Below are 22246 nucleotides of genomic sequence, written 5' to 3'. Positions count from 1 at the left end.
ATGACTTAGTTTGGCCACATGTTCATAGATTTCTTAATTGGCTTCGATGAGTACAAGAACACACTTAAAATTGGGCAAGAAATTATATCTATTTCCTCTGGAGTTTCAGAGTGTAAATGGATATCTTTAACACAATTTAAATAGCCGGTCAGAGGATACTTTGAGCAATTTTAAGATCAAAAGCAGTATTTCTCACCATAAGATGATTCCTACATAAAGATGGAATTAAGATATTCTTTCAAGATCTTTAGTATAGTTTATTGCAGAAAAAGATAATTTAAAGACCCTGGATAGTAGAGAGAAGCTCTCTTCACTCTTTAAGAGCCCTACAGAACTCGTTCAGAGCAGATAAAGGAAAAGATTTTAATTATAGTTCAAGAAATTAAGGAGCAAAAATATTCTACACAAAGTTAATCAGGTCTACAATCATGCAAAGTGTGAGCCCCTTCTAGATGTCAAATCGTCAAAAGTAAACACAGACCTGCCCTTCAGGTGGCAAATCTTTATCAGAAGCGGATGGAGGCGCACCATCAGGAACGGACACACAATTGCGGAAGCCAGCTTCTTCCATTGCAAGCTTGTCCATCTCACCTTCCACCTAGAAAATAAGTGTTGGTGCCAATTTATCCTAGTTTTAATGCAGGACGAACCGTATTCTACAGAAAAGTGTACATACGATGATGATCTCGCTTTTTCCTTTGATATCATCCAGCCCGTAAAAGATTTTCTCTGTATCAGCTTCCTAAATCAAAAGATAAAAAGAACAGAACAACTTATTAATATGAAAAGTTTTAGAACAAGATCTGTATTTAGAGAAACTGCAGGATCAAATGCTCTCTACTCAGCAAGTAATGATGGTCAACAACTACTCTATTCTTTTGTGTTTTTGGCTGATTGGCAAAAGCCGTAAAAAGCCCTCAGAGAAGAGGAGTCTTCCCTTTTGTAATAGTGAAAATAGGTTTGAAAATCTTACGTTTTTTGCTATAGAGGAAAACTACAGGTCAATATGCTTTGATACACATTGTAAATGCATTGATAGACAATGTAGATGCTTTGTCACATAGATGGGCTCTATTTTATTGCTTAGTGCTCCTTTCCTACATAGCTTTCCTAAATTGGCACCCTATGGTAAACTTTCTGCATGCATATTATAAAAAAAAAAAGAAAAAAGAAAGAAATCTCTCTATTCCGAACCTAAAACGCGGAGTAGAAAATATTATTATGTCGACAGAACTTGCTCAGCTCTATACATGAGATTAACAAGGTTCTAGAAGGATGAGATTTTCGACCAAAAAAACAAAGAAGGATGAGATTATATAAACCGTATAAGCTCCCTTCAGACCATCTATGAAATTACAAAACACAACCTGCCAGAATTTTTTCTTCACGTCCCTATACTTGCAACTGACAAGCTTTCCTCCACGCCGATAAGTAAATGCAATAACAATCTGCCAACAAGATTCAAACACAATCATGAGGAGAGAAGAAGGAAAGAAAAGAATGACCATTGTCCATTATCAAAACTCAAAGCAAAGCAAAACTGTAAACAGAGTTGTTGGTCATATCATTCACTGGATGTCATCAGTAAAAGCTTCATGCTGACTCCTCTCCTTGTCTAGATAGTGAAGAATCATTTCATAACAAATCTACACTTTTTATTTCAGCCTTCTGAAAATTAGTGTAAATGTCAAATACAGGATCATTACTAGTAGAGTCATGCATTACAAGAACCTGAATTTCAGAGACCAGAACCCCGAGCAGTAATAATTCAAGTAATCATCATACTAGAAGCCTTAAAATTTTACATTTTCCAAAAAAGGAAAAAACCTGATTCTCGCACTTTTTCTGCATGACCGCATTTCTCCTCAATGTCTCAGCAGAGATTAGACGTTCCGCAAAGTAGGCGACTAACTGCGAAAGGTAGCATAGATCGAATCAATCGTGCGGGATAAGGCAACTAAGAAGCAATATTCCACAATGTAATCCAAAATGAGAGTGGATATTAGAAGGACAGTTTTGACTTAAAAAAGTGTAGTAACTCTTTAAATTGGAAACTGTCTAATAGCACCAATCAGAAGTGAAAAGCATCCAGCATCAAGGTCACGAGAAACATAAGACCCTAAAAATGAAAATCCTTCTTTGAAATGAAACATCATAGTGACGATTATGCTTGCAAGAGACCATCGGGACAAGTGTGATGCTAAATAAGAAATACCCACATTGTTTTCATACTTTCTGGTGAGACAAGTATTCCCACACACAGCAACATTATGGTATTAATTTCCTCTCCAAAAAGCAACTAGTGCCAAGAAATACCTCTAAGCGTCAGCCATTGCAATAGCCGATAAGTCGTATAGGAAGAGCATAAGGAGCAAAAGTTCTCCATGGATTATCCTCAACCAACAAAATTACAAAACTCAAGTGCAAAGAAAATCAAAGAAATTAGTCAAATTGGAAGGAAAAAAAAAAGGATATAGAGAAAATGGCAATTTACCTCGCTTTCACCTTATACAAGCAAAAAAAGAATCCTAGATACAGCAATTTACTACTCTATACTATCAGAATTTTGTGGCGGGATATTCTATTGGCATAGACCTCCATAAGTTAAACGGCAGAAAGCAACAGTTTTGGGGTCCAAATTGCAATAACATGAATGGGGAGGGAATTAAAACCATTTTCTGTTAGATCTAAAAGAAAACCTGCCACGATTCTCAGTCCTAAGACTTTGGAAGTTTAGACTGCAGAATAAAGAAAGAAATTTTCCCTTACACCGCATTGACATTTATGCACAGAATCAGTCAGCACAAAAGGCTAATAAGGGAAGACCAAGTGGACTTGAAATTGCAACTACAGAGATAGGGGACTTCGAGAACATAACAACCTCATTGCAGAGTGGCTCCAACTCCAAACTCTCCTCCGTGATTTCCCTGATGCTCTTGACTTTGCTTGTTTGGTTAGAGGTTGCGTATGAAGACCTAGGTTTCGCAGCAGCCTACAACCAAAGGGTGCAGTAGGCTAAGAGCTCTGGGTAGACACAACTTGGAACAACCCATAAAACAAGCACGTATCTTACTCGTGTACTGCCTTTCCATCCACATGTTCCCCTGAAACATGTCCACACTGCAGAAGCGCTACAGAATGAAAAGCATACAATCAAGTTTGCTCAACTGAATAAAACAGATATACCTAAACCAAAGAATCATCAACATACCCATCAGGGCTGATGAATATAGATAAGCTTCTTTCCATTGAACGACCCCCTTTGCACTAGTACAAAAGAGATAATTGCCCAAAAGGATACAGAAGTTAGTAGAAAGCATCCATTAAGTGGAATGACATGGAATACGGAGACAAAGACGGGAAGTAAAAGAAGTTTGTGAAGTTGAAAGTGCTTACCATGGGACAAAGCAGGCTATGGTACTGGCCCGGGAGACATGTTTGCATATCGATACCAAGTTCTTCCAGTCTCATTTTCAAAACCTTCAACGGAGCCTCTATCCCTTTCCCTACTGGCCCCTCTAATTGAACTGAGAGAGCAAAAAAGGATCACTTAACATCATACACAAATTCAAGTACACTCTGTCTTTGCTCCACCTAAACTCAGCCACAGTCAAATGCAGAATTCAAAAAATAAAAAATAAACTACGTCCCAGATGAACTCGCCCCAGCAACGAAAACAAAAACAAATTACCCAATGCCACTCACTCAAACACCCGAAGAATCCATAAAACATTTCCCACCAAACGAACTACAAGAACATCACTCTCGACCCAAAAAAGACAGCACCCGCCGATAAAATCGACAGTACCTGGTCTGGGAATACTCGAATGAGGCCTGTGCGGAACCCCATTAGCCTTGAGGCAAGAAGGGTTCATCCGGGACCCAGCTCCCGAGCGGACGCAAGAGAAGCGGAGTCCATACGCGCCCCGAAAGCGCACCCGAGACGAGGAAACATAACAAGAAGAAGAAGGAGAAGGAGGAGGAGAAGGGACGGGCGGCAGGGGAAGAGGCCTGGCTCTCAGCAGCAAGCGGTTGCAGCCCATGAGAGCGACGGCGCCCGAGGACAAGAGGGAGGCTACGTAGGCTGGCCTGAGGGGGGAGCGGGGCGGAAGGAGGGGCATAGTCGGAGGATTCTATGGTCGGCCCGTCTCCTCCTCCCTCTCCGAGAAGGCGCTGGTGATGTCCATTTCGTCTCTTGCGCATGCGCGGCGAGGTTTGGCCCGTGGCGGACGGCGGAAGAAGAGGTGGGCTAGGCGACGACGGTGAGTACTACTGAGCAGAGAGGGGTTTAAGAGGAGACTTTCGGGTCGGGTCGGGTCGGGTCGGGTCATAATTTTTGACCCGAAATGTTTTTCGACTTTTCACTTCTTCTTTTTTCCGCATAATTTGATATTGATACTAAATTTTGCACCTCTCCTCCCATTTGATTTTTCTATTTTACGCAAACTATCGATAACTTTTTTAAATACGAAAAATATGAAATGTAAACTAAAATACAAGTTTTACATGATTTTTGAACTCTACTTTTTCATTCTAAATTTTTTTTTAGAAGGTCGTGGATAGGGGTGGTAAGCAATTTTGGAAGACTTCTGAATAGAAGTTATCCATGTTTAAATTTTTCGCCCCGATGTCATTATTGCGCATTTTTAAGAAATTGAAATCCATTACCAACATCAATAATTGATTGCTCAATATGTGTTGTATTTCATGTTTCGTCATTTAAGTAGTATCGTCGTGAGGTAAGGTGAGTATTAGACATTTTGATTATTATTTTAAGCTCGAGGGGCATACTAATCAATTTCTAAGTCTCGAGAGTATTTTGGTCATTTTTAAAGTCCATAGAATGGTCTCGATGCATGGAACGTTCAGACGGTCTCGAGGCAGGCACAATGTATTGAACGGTCCATGGGTTCGATGCACGGGAATTTTGGTAATTTCAAAGAAAATTCGATCCCAACTGGCCAGCCACAATGTGCCATGGTCAAGCCAGACCATGCTAAATAGGAGAGTTTTGACACTACTTTTGCACATATCATCTTTTCTGTTCAATGCACATTCAATATATGCTTTTAAGAAAATGATTTATTAAAAAGGGCAGTAATCGCTGAATTTAGAAGCATAGGCTGCGTTTGGTCATCCGATTTTTATAATCGGATAAGATAAGGGCAGATAGAATAATGATCAGATTTGTAATATTCTATACAATGTTTGATAAATGTCCGGATATAACATGAATATAGACACCATGAATTAAGTCATCATGCTTTGTCCACAAAGTTAGGTACTCTCACACGATGCCTCACCACTTCCGTCATCATGCCTCACCTGTGACAAATTTACCCTATGTTAGTTTCTGTTAAATTTTACTATCAAATTGTTAAATTTGATAATACGTGGTAGTTGACGGGTGTACCAGTTTGAGATTTTACCTCTCTATTTGTCACAGATTTATCAATTTGTGGTTTTACGTGATATTAATCCAATTTAATGGACACTAACGGAGGGTAGATTTATCACAAATGTACCAGTTTAGGATTTTTAGTAGTCAAAAAATTAGTTTGAGGTAAAATCATCACAAGTGTACTAGCGTGGGGATTTTTATGGTCCAAACAATAATCCGGGGTAAATTTGTTACGGGCGTACTAATTTGAGATTTTTCATGATCAAAAAATTAGTTCGGGATAAAATTATCACAGATATACTAGTTTGGGTTTTTCGGGGTATTAATCTAAACTCAAAGGCAATTCCGACTTTTGATTGGAAATGCAACTCAGATTCAAATCGATGGACCAACGATGGTGTGACGGGTGGCTACCATTGGAAGTGGGATTTGAGCTAATGATGGAGCGACGATGGTGGGCATTGAACCCAAAGATCTCGACAAACAACCGTTCTCCGCTCTCCAAGCTCGTCAAATCGATCGAACCGGACCTCGTTCACTGCAAAATCTTCGCCCACGGCCTCGGCTGGGACACCACAGACAAGACCCTTACCTTCTCGTTGAGGCCCAATCAAAGAACGCAAGGTGGTCACCGATAAGGCCACTAGCCGATGCAAGGGAACCCGAGCTCGTGGTCACGCCGAGCTCAAGGCCCAGCCTCAGGCGACCCCAGATTTAGGGTCCCTGAGGTCGGCAAGCTCGGATCTGAGGTCGCAAGCCTCAAATCCGAGGTCTAGAGTGTCGAACCGTGTCAATCCAATGGCTCGACATGTCAAGATAGAGATAGAGAGCGTGAGATAGAGGCGGACGATGGCTAGGCAACGCTGTCGAATGATAGTGAAGCTCGTGCTTTGGTCTTCGATGGTGGTGCTCGACGATGGAGGTCGCTCAATCTCTGGATTCACCCTCTAGTTTTTGCTCACAACTTTCTTTTTTTTCTTTCGTTTTTTTAAATTCTTATCCTGCCTGGCTATATCCCACTCCCTAAGTGAGATTTTTTTATCTGGGCTATATCCGGATTATATCCAGACAAATCCAAATTTCGCGTTTTGCCAAACACCGGATAGGATATGAGTTATTTTATTTTATTTAGAGTTATATCCGATCTACCAAACGCAAAGGATTTATGGAGGACATAAAACTAAATACTATTGCACTCTTATTTCCCCCCATTTTTCTGTGCATCTTCACTGTCAAGACCTCAGAAACAGTGAGTACATACTTGTCAATGTCATTTTCGTTCGAAATTTGGAGGAGAGCACGTCAACACATCAATCACGAGAGCTTAAAAAGGACAGGGTGAAAGAACAATAGGAGGTGCATAGTTTTGAGGGCTAAACACAGGATAGTCGAACTACCCGGTCGGGTCTAGGGTAATCCGGCACGAAGCCGCACGTAAATGGCGAGTACGCACTCCACGAACCGGAATTTAGCGGCGGCCTCTAGGGCACGTGTTTCTTCAATATGGCCGGAGGAGTCGGGAGCGGTGGAGACCCAGAGGTCCGCCATTTGTGCCCAGTTCATGACCGGTACGTAGCCTAAAAATTAGATATACATCTATCGTTGAGTCTCTTGAGCATACTAACCTTTTTTCTTACCAATTCGTCGGGCTAATCCTGCCTCGAAGGGCTCGCGAAATCCCTAGAAATAGGGTGTGTGATTAGCATGTAACCAAGTCCAGGGCAAGCATGATGTTTCGATCAATTTTTTCGACATCATATTCATGGATTGCTCCCTATCTTATCTGCTGACCAGCAGCGGCCTCTTCGTGCATTTAACCCGTATTTCACGATTTACTTTTGCTCGAACTGATTCATGTTGGTTTCAGGGGCTTCGAGAGGCTCCAATCTCAGGCTCGGGTAAATGTGTCACAGATGGCGAAGTTTGGGGTTTTTGGTGGTTTTTTCCCTAAAACCTATGCTTAAATTCTAGAAAATAATTTTCTCTTTCAAATATCAAAAATCATTTTCCGAAATATGATTAGGTGTCAATTTTGGACCAAAAAGTCTACGCTTGAACACAAAAACCCTAACGCTCGTTCCTGAGTTTATGGCATTCAGGACTGAGTTCCTAGAGCTTGGGCCTGGGTCTATTAAGCCCAGTCACAGGACTCCGGTGCCTATCCCCAAGTCCCCGACGCTAGTGCACGGGTCCATCGAGGTCAGCCTCGAAGCCCTGGTGCCCGGGTCCATCAAATTTTATTTTTAAAATTTGATTAAATTTTAAAATTAAAAATTCGCATTAGGAATGTAATTGTTATATTATTTTGGCAAATCTTGAAAGGGGCTTTTTTGTTTCATTTAGTCATGCCATTATCTGTACATATGATAACTCTTAAGAAAAAGTTTGGTGTTTGATATGCACAATAAAGATAAAAATTTAACAAATTTAACTGTATTAAAAAAATTTATGTTCAGATTTTTGTGGAGTCCACTTGACAATTAATTTATAAATTTCCTTCGACACATGGAAAAGAGTTAGATTTCTCGAAAAAAAATTTCTTCGACAAAGCTAATACATGTAGCGGTAAAATCTAAAAAATAAATTAATATATATTGCCTTTAATATGCATAGCAAGACCCACTTAAAAATAAGAAACACATGATATTCTTAATGAAAAATGCCGGCAAAATGGCACCGTTCTAATGAAATGACGAACCGTTCTCGACCTTCACTTTTTAAAATTGGTTATAGGAAACCTGAATAGCAAGTTTCTTTTTAAAAGAGAGAATAATAAATTGATTACTAATTTTCATGACAAAATCGTTTGTCTTAAAATGAGCTTTCAGTTGTTTTTATTTTTAAAAAAAAATTCAGTACTTTTTTTCTTTTTTTTCTTTTTTTAAGAAGGACACCAAAAAAGAAAGGAATTCACCAAGTAAGTTTACCAAGAACAGCCTTTCATAGACTAGAACCGGCAAAATTTGTCATGACCTGTTTACATGACAATAGTTAAGTGTGTCCATATCAAGTTTAAACGGGTTTGTATTGTAAACGGATCAATCGATTTATACACAAACTATATTGGATGACATTTAAGATTCCATTCGAACCTTCGTAATCCTAGTGAATAATATTTATGACTCAAATCGAGTATTGCAAACTAGTGAATAATATTTACGACTCAAATCGAGTATTACTGTTGCGGGAGAATTGTGGTAATTCCCAAAGAGGGTACTTGCGCTAGTCCCGTCCTCATCCTTTTATCCACAAAACAGAATTCAAACAAGTAAATTTTTGAAGGAACATGTTTTTCTTTTGATACGGTAAGCATGTCTTATCGCGTTCAAATTTATTTGAGATTCTATGCCAACTTGCTCCAATTATGTAAGGTCTAAAAAAGATAAAGGAAAAAATTGAAAATCAAAGATTTGCTTTCAATTTGTCATGCGAAAAAGAGACTACGAAGATGAATATATGTGAAACACAGGAATGCAATAAATTTTGTCAATGCTGCTCTTTTTTATTACTCATTTGTTTTTTTTATCAAATTATTGCCCTAAGCTTGATTAACCATTCAAACCGGTTGTCCATTCTCCTATAGTGGAACTTAATTATCACAATTAGGTCCAACATAGAAGTTGAAAAAATAAAATAAATGATTAAATTTGGAGTCTACCAATTTAAATTTCAATCAGGTAATTAAGGGCAAATTTATCTTCCTAGTAAAAAAATGAGTGGATGCAATCGGGTAGGGGTAAAAAATAGCCGGATGAGGTAAACTTACCAAGAAATTGTTTTCAGTTGATTTATCCAAAAATAAAATAAAATAAAAACCATAGCAGCTTTCCACGGCAGGTACTGTTTCACTGAAAGTCATTCAATTCACCATACTTGCTCATTCCTTGACAACAGGATTTTACAAGAATGTAACTTAATTGAAAAATGCCCTAAAAGCTGAAAATTAAAAGAAAAATTACTGCAACCTTAAAAAAAACCGAGAACCCTAACTAAGAAACTAAGGAAAGAGACACAAAACAGATAACCGACAGCTAAAAATTCATTCTGGTGATTCTCTGGATTAGTTCTGCTCGTCAATGTACCAGCCGGAGGTACACATGAGCTGAACCATCTCTTTGCCGATTGAGTCCGCGGACTGCACTTCGGGGTCTCTCGAGACCGCTCGGACCAGCTCTCTCGGCGCCAAGCACTTCTCTTCAGCGTACAGCTTCTCTTGTATTTTTGGCGATTCGAGCAGAACTTGAAGCTCTCGCTTGCCATGCCGCGTTTCCTCGTTTTTCTGCAAATTAGAGCAAATTATAGGGATTACAAGAGTAGAAAAACATTATTGTTGACATTGAACGTAGCTTTCAGAAAACCAAGACCAAAAGATATGTGTAACATAAGAACCACTTTCTGGTTATATCCAAGAGCAAAAAGCACTGTCAGTTTATGTTCAGGAAAGAAAAGAGATGGAATATTTCATAAAATTGCTTAGGAAGGATAAATTAAGCCAATCAACAAAGAATCTAGCACCTGAATTGACTCATTGAGCTCAAGAATTCCAACTTGAGCCTGCAAGTATTTCACATACTTGTACGCCGCTTGCAGCATTTCGGCTGTATTCATCTTTCGGCCTCCCGGGACAAGCTTCCCGAGCTCGAGGGTCTTCTCGGTTATTTTCCTCCTCCTCTGCCGCGCCGCTAAGCTCTGCGTGGACAAGCTCGCCCCACCCGTGCTCGGTTTCTTTGCGCTGATCTCTCCGCCCCTGCAGGAGCTGCACCGCTCCTGCCAGAAATGCTGCTCCTGCGGAGCAGGCAGCATGAGCTGCGGCGGCGAGAGCTCCACCAGTGGCAGCTCACTCGCGACATACCCATCAAGGAATCCGGTAGTCAAGTCGGGGTACTCGAGGGGTTCCTGCTTCTGGCGTTTCGGGTACGGGCAGCACTCGAGCTCGTCGAAAGGGAAGATGTCGGGCGAGATGGAGACGAGCTGGTCGGGTGTAGAGGAGAAGTAAGGGACGAGGTACTCAGGGTACGAGCAGTCGCCGGAGCAGTATTCGAGCAACGGGTCGATGCAGGAGTCGGAGAAGGCGGAGCAGTCGTCGCTGCAGAGCCCCAGCAGCTCGGGGGAAAACTGCAGCGGCGGGAGGCCGACAGGACTGAGGTGTTGCTGGAGAGAGCTCAGGTTGGAGCAGAAGCTCATAGCCATGTTGAAAAGAACCTAGCAACGTCAGACATGGTAAGTTTCCACTTTTGCTCAAGCACACACCAAGGCTTGGAGTTGCACCTTAACTATTCGTCAGTTGAGAATGGAGATAAAGAACAAGGTAAGAGAGAGAGAGAGAGAGAGAGATACCTGGGGAGATTCTGTCTTTGCCATATCCACGAGGTTGTTGTCTCTTGCTTGTTGAATCGAAGTAGACCTAAGACTACTGTAGTCGCCAACAAACGTTGTCATCATCTGTCTCAAACTGTAACTTCTCCTCTGCTTCAAGCGTTTGGTCGGTTATTATCCGAGGAAGGGAGAGAGAGAGAGAGAGAGAGGCGAGGCAGTTGAGATAATTTAGGAGGAAAATAAGGTGATTTTGGTTAGATCCAGGTGGAGTAACCGCCGCTGCTTTAAAAGCGGGAGCTTTTTCTTTAGGGTTTTTTTTTTATAATCTATATACTTCAATAACCGTCGACCACCATTATTTATTCGTTCTTGTCTTTGTTTTCTCTTTCGTTTGATTAATTTTTTTTTCGTTTGGATTAAGTCGCCGTACCCACTAAAAGTATGCAAATGTTTAGTAGTTCAAGTTTTCTTCAATGCAATGTTAGTTCAAAGTCTTCTTGACCCTAAAGTTTAAAAGGCTTCGTCTTAGACCTCATCCGGATATTGATATCCCTGAGATGTAAAACAAATAGACGGTATTGCTTGGAAAAGAGCAAGAAAAATATACATAACCCAATTAGGAGTATGAGGCATGTGGGTACCGACACGTTAAAATAAGAAACGCATCCTGGTAGTCCGCCCGACTAGATGGGGATAGGCGCAAAAAGCCCTCGTAAAAAGAATGTTGAAAACATTAGAAAAAAACCAGATAGTTCACCATGGATTAAGTTTGATGGAAAAGAAATTTCTTTTTGCAATATTATTTAGGACATCATCTTGAATCTAAGGGCACCGCTAGGCTAAGGACACGTCCGGCCAATAAATTAAATAATGAAAATATCACCTATAATTTGCTTACACCAATCTCTACATAACAAGTTTGTAGATAGGCTTTAAGGGAAAAAAATGATTAAAAGAATTTTTCAGAGAGACAACACTAATAAAGAGAAGAGGTTTATAGCACCAAAACCGAGCAAAGAAAATGATGGTGTATTTCAATCCTTTTTGTAATACAATATTTAGTTGAGAGAAAATTAAAGACCTGAAAAATAGTTTCCTATAGAGATAACTCAACATGGGTCAAATATAACGGAAAAAAACTATGCAGATTAATAACAAAACTTAAATTGATGTAGTGTATGGAAAATGAACTTTAATGTTTGTAAATTTGTGAGAAAAAAAATATGTACATGCCTTTGGAAGTTGGCTTTTGTTTTGTTTTCAATGTGATATATAATTAAAAGAAATTGAACAAATGAAAAATAATTCAAACTATGCAGATTATTCGCATGTTTTAAACTTTACTTGCTACTTCAATCTTTGTTTTTCAATAATGAAAGTTTTTTTTATTCCAAGGAACTTGATTTTCAATTTTATCTGGTCCCAAAAATGTTTAAATTTTTTTTCTTATTTTCAATTTGACATTTTTTTTCAAACTTTACAAGACTTTGGAGGGTATGTTTTGGGTAAATTTATATTGTTTTTTCATTCATTGCTTAGTCATGTGAAACTCAAACACACAGACTTATTCGAACGAGTAAAAGGAGTACAAAGTTATTAATAAACTTTGCATTAATGTAGCGCATAAAATTTTCCTTTTTGCCTTACCCTAATCAATAAATTTTAGTTCGATCATTTTGCAATAAATGTCGAGCAAATTAATTTTTATTAGTAACTTAACACAGGTCAATTAGAACGGAAAATCTGACCAAAAAAAGAACGGAAAAATGGTTTATGCAATATCATTATGACTTTATCTCATATCAATATGCATGTCCTAAAATCCCTTCCCAATCTGTTTTTCGTTTTCTAATATTGAAATTTATACAACCCTAAGGCAATTGAATTTGCATTTTCATCTTACCCAAAGAGTTACATAAATAGGAAATTCTTCAATTTGGGACCTTTTTACAGTAATGATTCCATCAAGAAACATTTACATGGGTTTAAAAAAAGTATGTCTAAGGTTGATTTTAATTTTGATTCTGATTTTTTTGGTTCAATGCTTAGTTAGGCAAATCTTTCATAAAGACATCTGCAGAATCTTTAGACATGCTTTTAATCCCTAGTTTGGGCTTTTCTGGTGCAATCAACTTTCATCTACTTTACGTCTTCTTTTTATTTTATTCATAATCACGTTTATGTTTATTTTGTTTATAAGCAACGGTATTTAATTTTCATAGTACTCGGATTCACTCGAAAAAAGTAAGGAAAAAAAAAAAAAGATTGTCCGCACGTGTAGAGCGTGCATAAGGGCTAGAATTCAATCCATCACTGACCATTAAATGTTATATGTTGTTAAGCTTTTCTTTTAAATATTATGTTTGTAAATCTCAACCTCAAATATCATGTCACTTACATAATGTAACATCTTTAGTTTCTCTCTTCTATATTATCAAGTCAAAAGTGAGTCTTATCTTACTTTCATCTTCTTCCCAAATTTACTTGTACGACGAAACGCGGAATACTTTTAAGAAACAACGAGGTTTGAAGGGTCTGATAATTAATATCTTATATATATTAAGGCGAAACCTCCCAAGTGTTTCGCTTTTTAGATGTTTCTCATTGCCCTTGCATCGAAATGAACAAAAAGTAGAACTATCCACTAGTATCATTTCATTGAATAACCATTCAATTTACACATGTTTGATAACTATCTCCACTAAAAGAGAGAGAGATGATTGCAAAAAGCTCTTCAAGTTTACTATTATATAACAAAAATCATCATCAAATTAAAAAACCTTCCATTTTCATCTCCTCCAAATTAAAAAGCCCCTACAGCCATCCCTTTTTCCTTCTTCTCTCTCTTCCTCCAGCCTCCTTCTCACTCAATCACAGACGTATACATACACAGACACACACAACGGACTCTCTCTCCACCCCTTGTCGCCGCTGCCACCGTCACCCAACGCCGCCTCCAGTGCCCTTTGCCACCGAGCGACTTGCCCTAGTGACCCACCCGCTCTCCTCGCGGGCATGGGACGACAAGCTCGCGTGAGCCCAGCGCGCTCCGTGATAGAGCTTGCATCCAAGCTGGGTCACCCCTACCTTGATCTGGATCATATCTAAGGTTACGACCGTCGTCGTCCTCGAGTTTGAGGCCGGGGACAGTCGGGGATGGCGGGGAGGTGGTGGCCGACTAGTGACGGGTAGGAGAGAAATGATGGAGGAGAGAGAAATGCGTCATAGGGTTTGTGAGATGTAAGTTCATATGAAAGTAGAAAACTAAAAAACTTAAGTCGTAAGTTTTAAAAGGGGGAATGGCACTTGATATAAGGTGCAAGCCTAGGGTGATTTTTTGTGATATTCCCACGCACTGCACCCACTCAATTAATTAATCATCCAATTCCTTCTAAAACAAGATTAATCTTTTTTTCAGACATAATTAATTCACGATCACGTACGCGCGCGCCTTAACACAAGCGGCAATTATCCCACTCGCGCTCAAACTCAACATTCACCTCTAGCTATTCCATCGGTGTAAAATGTTCGATTTAATTAATTTTCAAAAGATGTGATTAAATTCCACCAGCCCCCGTGCATGAGGACTAGTTATATTATTTATATATATTTTTATAGAATTCCAATATTCATGATGATATGCGAAATATACATGCTAAATTCTCGTTCAAAAGTTTAGACTCTACATTCGTGTGGATGCACAATTGAATAAGCGTTAGATAATGAACTTATAACATCTAATTGAAATTAAAAAAAAAATCGGTTTATCATTAATCAAAAGTGGAGTTTCTCTTCATGCCCAAACTACAAAGTTCTAAATCACCTGAGAAAATGTACGATAAATTGCAAAATCCTATCCGAACAATTACGTAAATAATTAACTGAAAGAGAATGATTAATGACGTAATAAACGAGTTAGGGTTTTTGACTCGGTCTCCACCTAACATGGGGAGATAGTGCAGCCGTGAGTTTAGGGCTGAATGAGACTTGGTCAAATTGTTTACGCAGCAAGTTTTTCTTTACTTGCTATCCACGGTGGACCGACCACGTTTCACGGCAAGTGCACGCACGTGAGAGAGGAAAAATGTTGAGGGATGAGGGATACTAGAAAGAGATGTTATAATATTTTAACCGGAAAAATTACCCAACCGGTACTTAATCTATTGTATGGATGCTGATTTGATTATAAACTTTCTAATTTTTCTAATTTAATTCTAAATCTTTGCGCGAAATTCCAATATAATCCTTCCGATCAATTTGCTCGAACTTCCACATCAGCGATTTCCAGCGAAAATTGATCGGAAGGATTATATTAGAATTTCGGGCAAATGTTTATGACAAAATTAATAAAACTGGAAAGTTTAGAACTGAATTGGTTAGAAATACTACATTGGAATTTTACACAAAAGTCTAGAACTCAATTGACGAAATTAGAAAATTTAGGACTGAATTGACTTTCGTACATTAGAATTACGACTGATTGAGCAATTTTCCCTATTTTAACTTGACGCGCATGTCGCAAAATCATATTGACGGGATAAAAGAATTTACAATAACCAGCTCGGGATAGCAAGATGTAGGAACATCACAAGGATTACACAAGTTATGGTATGCAGTGGACGGACTCGATATGCAACGAGATGGTTCAGCTCAGGTTTTCCCATGGCTGGTATATTGGCGCATAGAACTAATCCAGAGAATCACTAGGATGAATTTTAGCTGTCGGTGACCTTCTTTCCATAGAATCCTTTTGACCCGATTTTGTTGCGTTGGGATGCTTGTGATATATATAGTTATGGAATTTGCAATAGAAATCGGGAAATTCGCACACTTCTTGACCCTAGGAAAAACGGGCGACCAGTCCCAAGGAGTTAAAAATTGACTGTTGGATTCGGGTGACAATATGAGCGTGAAATGACTCATTTTGACAAGTAGAACCCATTTTAAAGGTTTATAACGCAATTCGAGCCTTGTGTGTTGCAGATAAACTTTTAATCGACTCTATATCAAACTTAATTATATTTTTGAAAATGGGGCAAAAAATTTGATGTGACAACAACCATAATAGTTTTTTTCCACGTCGATACTTTGATCATCGATTGTCAAGAACGTAGTCAAATTTCCCTTTGACAAAAAGAATTAAGAGGTGACTCTAACCATGTAAATCTCTTTTGAATTGTTCACTGGGAATTTTAATATTTTGGGGGATGAACATAGTAAAAACTTCTTGACCTGCCTCCCTTGCTGTTCTTTCTGGTTATTTCTGAAAATCCATGCAGCATAAGTAATTAGAGTTTTGCTCAATTTCTAGGCACCTCAAGGAAGGTCTCAAGGTTTAAGTTGATGAAAAAAAGGTCGAAGGTGGTAGGTGTTATTTGGTTTTTTTTCCTAATGTCATCATTCTTTTATCTAACATCATGAAGAAAAAATCGAACCACTTCTCACTAAACATCGCATTCTTTTAACGGGTTTGGCGAGTTAATTCAAAGAAAAACTTTGAAACAAAAGGTTAATCAAATCAAAAGGAAAACAAGGACAAGAAAGAGCAACAAGCTGATTAACGAATCGAATGTGGTAATGACCAAGAACTTAATTAAGCGATTATATATGTACCTAACATTTTTCAGTAAAAAATTTTGCTATTGCTACATATAGAGGGAGATAGAGGTACGAGAGGTTTTGTTTGGCTGGAAAGAAGTATAAACAAAATCGATTGTCGAGACACAGTGCTTCACAAGTAAAGAGGGCTTCAAAAGGAAAATGCAATTGACAATGACGTAGGAACCTTGTTTCCTATTCTAAAACTTTATTTTTCCTGTTATTCAAACCTCTGTGAACCCTAATTAATCAAATTTATCTTAAGACGAACATACGGAAAAATAGAATATCAATCATGCATGCATGTGGAAAGGACGCCTGGGAGGACAAGGTATTTCGTGATTGATATGTAAAGTGACACGTGATGTAACTGACTAATCAAAAGTGAGATGCATACACATATAATACCGAGTAGGGATGAGATTCATAACACTCGAACAGCGATAACCGGTCGTTTTACACCATGTCATCAATGTCAATTGGCGTATCTGGCACGTAGAATACTTATTCGCGCTCGAGGGCTAGCTACACGAGAAAGAAAAAGAGAGTAGAGAGAGAGAGAGAGAAAGAGGTGAAGATGGGAAGTGCTGGGCCTGGACCCATTGGGCCATAAGAAGATAAATACCCAACTATTGATTTCTACATGGGTCAGGTGAAGCTATCAATTTAGAAGAGGCCGATAATTCCCAAAATCTAAAAGAGGAAGAGGCAGAATCTGCTATCCCTCCCATCAATCCTCAAGCCCGGTTTTTGTCGAGTCAGTTTTAGTGCAATCTGACCTTTAACACCTTAAGTTCGGATCTTCGTTGCCTTCCATTTATTTCACGAAAAATGAATCATGCGAGTGATCGCCTATATCGCTTGAAATAATTACTCAATGAGAAATATTTTCATTGTCGGTGATATTTGTCTAAACATTTTCGTGGATGATAGAAAATATTTTTCGTTCGTTCATTTTTTATAAAGGATACCGGCAATCTTTTTTAGGAAAATATCTTTCACATAATTTATTTCTCATGAATGAAATGCACCCTTAATTAGTGTTTATCATCATACGATTAGTTCCTTGGAAATTTTCCTTGACGTGTTCTGTTAATCTCTCCACTTTACCGGGCATTGTTGATTGGTCATCTTCAGAACTCATATTATCATTTTGATAGTATTTTGCCATATAGATGTAACAAAGTGCATCAAATGTTGGGCAGGATTAAGAAAATTGCTCTATAGCAAGAAGATAAAATGGCCAACTTGGCAAGCCAGCCTTCATTTTTTTTTCCTGCTATATTTTCCGTTGATTACTTCCTCCAACCACCCTTATGATTGGTGTATTACAACCATTTATATATTTCATATTTATATTAAATTAATTTTGCATGTGGGTAATGTCCACGGCTTGTAACCTATTAATCAGATGGGTAGTTAAACGAAATTTCTTGGAGGAGAACACGTCGCCTTTTATTTTGGCTTGGGACTTTAACATTTAAACTTTCATTAGACGTTGCTTCCGAAGAGAAGTTCTATAATTGGAGTTTTGTTCCATTTATTATCTGAGGAAGAAAACCATAACCGTTACAATCTACTATCTATTTTCATCCCCAACCAAATACGGGAGCCTTTGGTGTTTAGCTTATTTGGCAGCCTCATCTCATATTTCAATGTGAGAATTTGTGGAATCGCAATCAATTGTTCTAAAAACTTAATAGATGAAGACGTGATTCAATACATGAATATTTTAACACTTCCGCTCACGCATAGGTTGGACTTTGACTTAAACCTAAACGTGGAAATATGTAATTAGAGAGTCAAATAAAGGCCTAAAAAGATTTGAACTTAAAATTATTTTGAAGCTCAAGCTATTGCATAAAGGCATGCTTTAATCTCCTGCTTTAATACCATGTTAAAAAGTCCAATTCAAAAGTTTAAGTTAATAAGTGGAGGAAGATTGCATGTATATACCAAACATATAAATCTCATAGTCAAGCGATGTGGGATATTTCAACACTCCCATCACGTGCTAACCATATTAGGAATGACATGTGAAATTTGACAAACGGGGTGGAAGCACACGCCAAATAAATTGGGACAAAACCTGACTATGATATCAAATGAGATTTTGTGAGACCACTATCAACTGTTCTAAAAGTTAAATGAATGCGTCATTTAAAATTTAAATATTTAAACATTAAAAAAGAGCTATGTTTTTCCCCATTTTTGATATGAGGATTCTTTCTTCAATCAATCTTCTGATTGATGCGTTACAAACATGAGTATCATCCATTTTTGTATTTAGTTAGCTTTGTACGTGGGTGATACCTATGACTTGTAACCTATCAATTAGGATAATGGTTAAGGGAACATTTCCTCTGATCCGGGATGGAGGAAATATATAGCCCATTTGTGAATAGCTTAACATAGATCTTGCGAAAGGGTTGTTTCGGCTTTAAGGACGCACATAAAATTATTGGGGAAATTGCCCAATTAGTCCTAATTCTATTATACGAATATTAATTCAGTCCTAAAATATTGTTATTTAGTCCTAAACCCATGTGCGAATTTCCCATCCTGCCAATTTTCGCCAGAAATCATTGATTGAAGAAAACTTCCGCCAATCAATCTTCTCATGGGTGGTGGTGGGTTATAAGACACGGCTCAAATTTAAATTTAGTTAAGTTTATGCGTGGATGAGGCTCATAACTCATAATTTGCCAAATTAGAGGTATGGTGGGATGAAATTTCCTTCAATCGGGTACAAATAGAATATAGTCCAATTATTTAATCTCATTGTTGTTTAAAAGTTTGATACTCCAAGTGAGCCCTCGATCGACTCGTTCACGTCTATGTTGAGTGCACTTCGTGCGAGAAGTTCGACCCATATGTTTTCTATCATCTACGTAAGTACTTACTCCTGTCAATTTATGTGCGCCTACTATGCTCGAAACAAGTTAACCATCCCTACTATATTCGACCATCATCCAAGATCGCCATGTGTCGTCGTAGTGCAGTCTGTGGAAGTTGCATCCTTTTTCTTGCAAGAGCCTCGTACCAATAATTATCATATAAAAACTTTTCACTCATCCTCGAGCACTGTTCATAGCAGGCGCCCAAGTTCTCTCTCGGTCTGGTTCTCGTTAACTGTACACCCGTCTGAATCTTCTGTGATTCTGGGTGTCTTGCTGGTCCGATTCGTCTGGAATTTGGAGGATAGGGGCGCAAGGCTAGGGTCGCCAGGTAACACTTCTAAATATACTCCTCTGGCTCACCGTGCGGTGCACTCGTTTGGCTGGGCAAACAGAGCTGGGTTTGCTCGACTATTTCTGCTGTCGGTACTGTTCATTGCCATTGAGTGCGATTGTTCACCCGAAAGGGTTCTGGAATTGCAGGGAGGTTAAGCTGCTGGCTGTGAGTTGCTAGATAGGAGTTTCCCTCTCTTCGGTTGGAATTTCCACCGTTTGTGCCTACTGTACTGGGATTCTGGGTTTTCTGGAAGACGTTCTGGATTTTCTGGGGTTACCTGCAAGTTGGAATCTGTTCGTGGAGTTTGCTTGCTGAGCCTGTGATTGGCTGGATACTCCTTAGGCCTCTTCCATTGCTATATGGATTTCTTGATATGAGGATTCCATGGCTGGGCAACTCGTTCCTATAGAGCCTCCTCGGCACTCGCAATCCTTGCCTTTGGCAAGCACCAAGCAATCAAAGACCCCAATGCTCGAGTCCAATGTTCCGCCTGGTAATCTGATGCAACCCACTTCGGGGGCTATAGTTAAACAGAAATCTCAATTGCCTGATGCTAATGTAGGGGGCTCTGCTTCTGCACATCCGGTTCATCCAAAACAGCGCCAACGAAGTAGAGGGCGTAGTAGGGTGAGGTATGCATCCAACTTGGCTCGGGCTGATTCCACTGGTGGGGGATCAGCAAGCCACCAGCAAGGCAGAGCCTTGGAAAGGCAAGGCCAAAATGATGGGCAATCACCAGCTAAAGTTCCTTCCCGGGAACCAATTCCACAGACTACCCAAAGATCTTGCGCGGCTGTGGCAAAATCTGCAGAGAAAGGCTACAATCTCTCTTTCATCCCACCTACTATTGTAGATGGGAAACCAATTGTTAGAATTTCTCCGGAGATTCTTAGAGACACGAACCCAAAATGGCAGGAATGCCTGGTGGGCTATTTTGCTGGGAAGAAACTCCCATTCAAGATGACTGAATCTGCAATCAAAAACATTTGGGAGCACAAGTGGCGGATGTTCTTGCAAATGGAGATGGCTTTTTCTTCTTCCATATCCCTGGACAAAGACCTTTCGCCGGAAAATACTCGACAGCGGTCCTCTAACGATTCTTAGAGTTCCCATGATCCTACAACAATGGCATCCGGATCTCAAGATGCAGAAAGACCAGCATGTGTCTCTCCCCATTTAGGTCAAGCTGAGAAACATCCCCTATGCCCTTTGGTCCTCGTCTGGCATCAGCGCCGTGGCTAGTGCCATTGGCAAGCCCCTATATGTTGATGTCCAAACTGAGAAGATGAGGATGATCTCATTTGCCCGAGTTTGCGTCCAGATCAAAGCAACTCAGAAGCTGATCGACTGAGTCGACGTCATTCTCAATGATGATACCTGGTCCATTAAGATCGAGTATGAATGGCGACCTATAGCTTGCTCGATATGTGGAACGTTTGGCCACAAGTGTGCGCTTCCCAGTCAAGATGTTTCTGGTATTCAGAAGCCTCTAGCTCAAGATTTTCAGACAGAGGATGACCCTACTCCAGGTGAAGGTAAATGGGAAACTGTTGGCAAAAGACAAGCTGGGGTGCAATTAAAAGGCTCCGCTAAGGCATCTTCCTCAAACCAAGGACAGAGTTCCCCTCCCCCCAGGAACATTGTTGCCCCATTGGCTTCTCAGCCTCCTCCCAATCCAGCTTTGAACTCCCTCGCTTCTTCGGACGATCTCGCTGATTCAGAGGAATCTGAAGCAGGTACAGCCAGTGATGTGGGTAGCGATGCAGACGATGATTCCCCATCGCATTCCCCTGTCCCTCAACCAGGAGACCATCAACCAGGAGCCCCTCAAGCCCCTCCCATGCCTGAATCGATGGTGCCTGTTCCTCGAAGTAGTCCTAATTCATCTAAGAAGGCCAACCCTAAAGCTCGAAAACGGGGTCGCCCTAAGAAGAGGTAACCTCGCCTCTGCCTGAACATATGTTTTTTGCCGTCTGGAATATTAGGGGCCTTATGGCCCCCTTGAAACAGGCTGAGATTAGATCATTAGTTAGATCTAAAAACCTTTTTTGCATTGGGATCCTAGAAACTAAGGTCAACCCAAACTCTTTTGATGCCATCTCGATGGGGCTACTTCCGGGTTGGTCTTGGACATCTAATTATAATTCCTCTCCTCGGGGTAGAATTTGGATTGGCTGGGACCCCCAGGTGGTACAAATAGATGTTCGCTCAGAATCCTCTCAGACTATTCACTTGGGCATGTGTATGTTGGCAATGAACATCTCTTTTCATGTGTCTATAATTTATGGTGAGCATACTTTTACTGCTCGTCGGGCCCTCTGGACTGATCTTGTTCAGACAAGTATGACTCTTGCTGATGAGCCTTGGCTAGTGGCTGGTCACTTCAATGCCATTCGGGACCACTCGGATAGAATGGGCAGCTCCAATGCTTGGATCCCAGCTTTTGATGAACTTGCATTGTGTTTAGATCAAGCTGGATTGGATGATCTTAGATATGTTGGTCATCGCTTTACTTGGTCGACATCTTCTGGTGCATCCCGTAAACAGAGAAAGATTGATAGAGTTCTTGTCAATGATAAGTGGAGTAGCACCTTCTCCTATTCGGAGGCTTCCTTTTTGGCTCCGGGAGTGTCCGATCACACTCCAATGATCGTTCGGATTATGATTCCATCTCCGTCCGTGAAGCCCTTCAAGTTT

General features: G+C 39.7%; 2 protein-coding genes across 2 annotated transcripts in view; both read right to left on the bottom strand.

Moving 5' to 3' along the window:
* LOC115692145 (twinkle homolog protein, chloroplastic/mitochondrial) overlaps nt 1-4265 on the bottom strand; it is a 14608-nt gene extending 10343 nt beyond the window's left edge. The window contains exons 1-9 of the mRNA XM_030618907.2: nt 3809-4265; nt 3397-3527; nt 3212-3267; nt 3074-3131; nt 2882-2992; nt 1828-1911; nt 1368-1448; nt 677-742; nt 482-598 (exon numbers count right to left, since the gene is read on the bottom strand). Of these exons, the coding sequence (XP_030474767.2) occupies nt 482-598; nt 677-742; nt 1368-1448; nt 1828-1911; nt 2882-2992; nt 3074-3131; nt 3212-3267; nt 3397-3527; nt 3809-4121 (1017 nt within the window). The 5' untranslated portion in view covers nt 4122-4265. The remainder of the gene's footprint in view (nt 1-481; nt 599-676; nt 743-1367; nt 1449-1827; nt 1912-2881; nt 2993-3073; nt 3132-3211; nt 3268-3396; nt 3528-3808) is intronic.
* Nucleotides 4266-9452: 5187 nt separating this feature from the next.
* Nucleotides 9453-10843, bottom strand: LOC115692158 (transcription factor LRL2-like). Its single transcript, XM_030618923.2, has 3 exons — nt 10739-10843; nt 9917-10603; nt 9453-9680 (listed from the first exon to the last, which is right to left on the bottom strand). Exons 1-3 carry the CDS (start codon nt 10841-10843, stop codon nt 9462-9464), a joined length of 1011 nt encoding a protein of 336 aa, XP_030474783.2. The 3' UTR covers nt 9453-9461.
* Between the last annotated feature and the right edge of the window lie 11403 nt (nt 10844-22246).

Source organism: Syzygium oleosum, unplaced genomic scaffold, assembly GCF_021117445.2.
Source record: "Syzygium oleosum isolate NSW1041296 unplaced genomic scaffold, Sole_v2.1 Sole_v2.40, whole genome shotgun sequence".
NCBI lineage: Eukaryota > Viridiplantae > Streptophyta > Magnoliopsida > Myrtales > Myrtaceae > Syzygium > Syzygium oleosum.
Note: the sequence above shows the minus strand (reverse complement) of the source record. Positions and strands in the feature narration are given on the sequence as shown.